The sequence below is a fragment of the Scomber scombrus genome, chromosome 16 (genome assembly GCF_963691925.1).
Source record: "Scomber scombrus chromosome 16, fScoSco1.1, whole genome shotgun sequence".
In the NCBI taxonomy this organism is placed as follows: Eukaryota; Metazoa; Chordata; class Actinopteri; order Scombriformes; family Scombridae; genus Scomber; species Scomber scombrus.
This window is the reverse complement of record NC_084985.1, coordinates 1,605,546-1,610,545: the sequence shown is the minus strand read 5'-3', so window position 1 is coordinate 1,610,545 and position 5,000 is coordinate 1,605,546. Positions and strand designations below refer to the sequence as shown.

The 5,000-nt window shown below is 50.0% G+C and overlaps 2 protein-coding genes and 1 gene segment (V, D, J or C); 2 read left to right on the top strand and 1 right to left on the bottom strand.

Annotated features, from left to right (window-relative positions):
- LOC133996245 (immunoglobulin kappa light chain-like) overlaps positions 1–5,000 on the top strand; it is a 630,565-nt gene that overhangs the window by 513,610 nt on the left and 111,955 nt on the right. The gene's annotated exons all lie outside the window — the stretch shown is intronic.
- The window catches only part of LOC133996249 (Ig kappa chain V-III region MOPC 63-like), a 630,498-nt gene that overhangs the window by 515,315 nt on the left and 110,183 nt on the right, over positions 1–5,000 (bottom strand).
- Positions 1–5,000, top strand: part of LOC133996211 (glutamate receptor ionotropic, kainate 5-like) — an 88,938-nt gene that overhangs the window by 53,146 nt on the left and 30,792 nt on the right. Inside the window, 2 exon segments of the mRNA XM_062435790.1 lie at positions 3,220–3,327; positions 4,337–4,540. Of these exon segments, the coding sequence (XP_062291774.1) occupies positions 3,220–3,327; positions 4,337–4,540 (312 nt within the window).

Genomic DNA, 5,000 nt, shown 5'->3' with positions numbered 1-5,000 from the left:
TACCGTCCTTATTTCCTCCATCCTTCCTGCCTTCTTTTCCATCCTCCCTTCCTTCTTTCCTTTCCTCCCTTCCTTCCTTCCTTCCCTCCTTTCCTTCTTTCTTCCTTCTTCCTCCCTCCCTCCCTCCTTTTACCTTCCTTATTTCCTCCGTCCTTCCTTCCTTTCCTCCCTTCCTTCATCCCTCCCTCCTTTCCTTCCCCCCTTCCTTCGTTCTCCCTTCTTCCTTCTTCCTCCCTTCCTTCCTTCTTCCTCCCTTCCTTCCTTAACTCGAGGACAACAGGAGGGTTAAGTCTCTTTAATGGGGAGCTTTAGTGAGGATGGAGGGTTTCTGCAGCGCCACCATGAGGACACAACAACAATAGTCTGCAGAATATTATAATTCTGCAGTACAAACACAGGTCATCGACTCAGTGTGGACATTCAAATTAATAAAAAGTTCACAAAAAATGCACAAATAAATGTTTAAAACAGACAAACCAACAAGAAACAAACAAAAGATTGACCTCAGGTTCGTTTCATATTATAAAAACACAATAAGTGCATCATTATTATTATTAAGTAAATAATATAAAGTATAAAGTCAAATTTAAGTAAAAAATTGTGAAAGTTGACCCAGATCAGTATGTGAGGGTTAAACTGTGTGATGTTGGATGGTGTTTTGTATCAAAGGTGAAATGAAACGAGAAAAAAGGAGGTGGGTTGTTTTTGGTAAACAAGGAAGAAAAACAGGTAATGAGATAAAGGAGGAGAACATCTGGTTTAACGTAGATGATGGTCGAAGCGTCGTCTCCTGGTTAACGGCTAATAAACATAAACATGAGGTCAGGGAGACCCGATGGAGGCGCAGGGAGACCCGATGGAGGTGCAGTGAGGTCAGGGAGACCCGATGGAGGTGCAGGGAGACCTGATGGAGGTGCAGTGAGACCCGATGGAGGTGCAGTGAGGTCAGAGAGACCCGATGGAGGCGCTGTGAGACCCGATGGAGGCGCAGGGAGACCTGATGGAGGCACAGTGAGGTCAGGGAGACCTGATGGAGGCGCAGTGAGGTCAGAGAGACCCGATGGAGGCGCAGTGAGGTCAGGGAGACCCGATGGAGGCGCAGTGAGGTCAGGGAGACCCGATGGAGGCACAGTGAGACCAGATGGAGGCGCAGGGAGACCCGATGGAGGCTCAGGGAGACCCGATGGAGGCGCAGTGAGGTCAGAGAGACCCGATGGAGGCGCAGGGAGACCCAATGGAGGCGCAGTGAGGTCAAAGAGACCCGATGGAGGCGCAGGGAGGTCAGGGAGACCCGATGGAGGCGCAGTGAAACCTGATGGTGAAACCTGATGGAGGCGCAGGGAGACCCGATGGAGGCTCAGGGAGACCCGATGGAGGCGCAGTGAGGTCAGAGAGACCCGATGGAGGCACAGTGAGACCAGATGGAGGCGCAGGGAGACCCGATGGAGGCGTAGGGAGACCCAATGGAGGCGCAGTGAGGTCAAAGAGACCCGATGGAGGCGCAGGGAGGTCAGGGAGACCCGATGGAGGCGCAGTGAAACCTGATGGAGGCGCAGGGAGACCCGATGGAGGCTCAGGGAGACCCGATGGAGGCGCAGTGAGGTCAGAGAGACCCGATGGAGGCGTAGGGAGACCCAATGGAGGCGCAGTGAGGTCAAAGAGACCCGATGGAGGCGCAGGGAGGTCAGGGAGACCCGATGGAGGCGCAGTGAAACCTGATGGAGGCGCAGGGAGACCCGATGGAGGCTCAGGGAGACCCGATGGAGGCGCAGTGAGGTCAGAGAGACCCGATGGAGGCGCAGGGAGACCCGATGGAGGCGCAGAAAGACCCGATGGAGGCTCAGGGAGGTCAGCAGATGGGCGTTTGTGTGCTGCAGGATTTTTTTATGACCTCATTTAACCTGCTGAACGAGCCGGGAGGAGTTGGACCTTCCCTCATTGATTTTCAACCATCGATTCTGCAGCGAGTATTATTCAGCTTCCTCCATCCGTTTCCTTTTATCCCTCCGTTAGTTCCCCTCCTCCTCATCCTCCTCCTCCTCAATCGTCTTCTCTCTGATATTTAACTTATTCATTCTTCTCGTGCCTCCTTTTGTCATCTAATTTCCTTCCTCAGAGGAATTTTAAATGGTACAGAAACAGGAGCTATGTGTCAAACTTCAAGAGATTTTAGTTTCAGGTTGTCTAAATGTCTCCTTTTCCTTTATGTTAACGCTTATAAACCATCACAGCTTCTACTTTTCTTACCAGTACAGCTTTAGGGAAAAGATCAAGGAGCTAGATTTGCACAATTTGCCAGGTTCAGGTACTTTAAGGGACTGTCGGTGGTGCTGTTCATCATTACTGGTGAAGAAACTCCTTCCTTCCTTATCTCCTTACTTCCTTTCTCTTTTCCTCCCTCCCTCCCTCCTTACTCCTTTCCTTTCTTCCCTCCTGCCTCCTTACTCCTTTCCTTCCTTCCTTCCTTCCTTACTCCCTCCCTCCTTAATCCCTTCCTTCCTTCCTTCCTTTACCTGAGGACAACAGGAGGGTTAAACGATACCCAGTTCTACTTTTGATTGAGTGGATTTGCTCCGTCGGCCAATAGAAAGAAATATTATCCTTGTGTGTGTTTCATCACCATTTTTAGTCCTTTATCAAACTTCCAGACAACAAACCTCACACTTTACAGTTTCTTATCGTCATTTTCTACAAATTACATCATGTCCTTTTCGAGGCAGAATGAGGGAAAATCTCACTGTGACTTCACCTTTTTAAGAGGCTTTGCGGTGTCATACGTGGGTCATTTTAGGCATTTTAACAAACAGCCAATCCTCTCTCATCGCTCTTCTTCATGTGATGGATTTACGTGTGACCCCTGACCAGCCGAACACAAACACCTGGGAAATACAGCGCGGGTTAGTCATATTTCTTAACTTTTACGAGTTGATGAAAAAGGCCCTGAATGCAACATAAAGCTGACGAGCAGCCAGTGAGTTATGTCCCACCAAGCCTCTCACGTTCCCTCCTCCATATATGGATCACACCAAGCCATAAATCCAGAGTTTTTCAGTCTGTTATAACAAGTTTGGTCTTGAGATGCGGACTTTGACACCGCCAGTAAAGAATCTGCTTGTTCTTACTGATTTTTACACCTTAAATCTTCTAGCTTTACCTCTCCTTCCTAACATCTTCCTCTCCTGACTCCTCTTCCTCCTCCTCTTCCTCCCTGATGGACAGATCGGTACCTGGTTCTCCAACAACACGTTGGCCATGAACTCGACGTCTCTGGATCTCAACGCGTCGGAGACGCTGGCCAACAAGACGCTGATCGTCACCACGATACTGGTAAAAACTCTCATATTTATATTTAAACTTCCTCCCTTCCCTCTTTCCTTCCTTCCTTACTTCCTTCCTTCTCTCTTTCTTTCCTCCCCTCTACCTTCTTCCCTTCCTTCTTTCCTCTGTCCTTCCTTTCTCCCTTCCTCTTTTCCTTTCTCCATCCCTCCCCCCTTCCTTCTTCCTTCCTCCCTTCCATCCTTCCTTCCTCCCTTCTTTCCTTCCTTCTTCCTTCCTCCCTTCCCTCCTTTCCTTCCTTCTTCTTCCTCCCTTCCACCCTTCCTTCCTCCCTCCCTTCCTTCCTCCCTCCTTTCCATCCTTTCCATCCTTCCTTCCTCCCTTCTTTCCTTCCTTCTTCCTTCCTCCCTTCCCTCCTTTCCTTCCTTCTTTCTTCCTCCCTTCCACCCTTCCTTCCTCCCTCCCTTCCTTCCTCCCTCCTTTCCTTCCTTCTTCCTTCCTCCCCTTCCTCTTTTCCTTTTTCCATCCCTCCCTCCTTCCTTCTTTCCTTCCTCCCTTCCTTCTTCCTTCCTCCCTTCCATCCTTCCTTCCTCCCTTCTTTCCTTCCTTCTTCCTTCCTCCCTTCCCTCCTTTCCTTCCTTCTTTCTTCCTCCCTTCCACCCTTCCTTCCTCCCTCCCTTCCTTCCTCCCTCCTTTCCTTCCTTCTTCCTTCCTCCCTTCCATCCTTCCTCCCTTCCCTTCTTTCCTTCCTTCTTCTTCCCTCCCCTCATTCCTTTGTCCCTTCCTACCTTCTTCCTCCCTCCTTTCCTCCCTTCCTTCCTTCCCTCCTTCCTTCCTTCTTCCCTCCCTTCCTTCCTTCTTCCCTCCCATCCTTCCTTTTTCCCTCCCTTCCTTCCTTCCATCCTCCCTTCCTCCCTCCCTCCCTTCCTTCCTTCCTTCCTTCCTTACTTCCTTCCCTCCCTTTCTCCTTTCCCTACCTTCCCTCCCTTCCTTCCTTGACTCAAGGGTTAATATTCCTTTAAGCAGCTGCTGCATGACGTTGTCACTTCCTTCCCGACAGGAAAACCCGTACGTGATGCGTAAGTCCAACTATCAGGATTTCCATGGTAACGAGCAGTACGAGGGTTTCTGCGTGGACATGCTGCGAGAGCTAGCAGACATCCTAAAGTTCAACTTCCGGATCAAGCTGGTGGACGACGGACTGTACGGAGCACCGGAGCCCAACGGCAGCTGGACGGGGATGGTGGGAGAACTCATCAACAGGGTGAGACTAAGATTCATACTGTCTACTGGATGATAATGAAAGAGGGAAGGAGGGAAGGAAGGAGGTAAGAAAGGGAGGAAAGAAGGAAGGAATGAAGGAAGAATGGAAGGAAAGAAGGAAGTAAGGAAGGGAGGAATGAATGAATGACGGAAGGAAGGAAGGAGGGAAGGAAGGGAGGAAGGAAGGAGGGAAGAGAAGGAAGGAAGGAGGGAAGGAAGAGAAGGAGGAAGGAAGGGAGGGAGGAAGAAGGAAGGAAAGGAGGGAGGAAGGGAGGAAAAGGGAAGGAAAGGAGGAAGGAAATATGGAAGGAAGGAAGGGAAGAAGAAAAAAGGAAAGGAAGGAAGGAAGAAAGGAAAGGAGGGAGGAAGAAGGAAGGAAAGGAGGGAGGAAGGAAGGAAGGAAGGGAGGAAAAGGGAAGGAAGGAAGAAAGGAAAGGAGGGAGGAAGAATGAAGGAAGGAA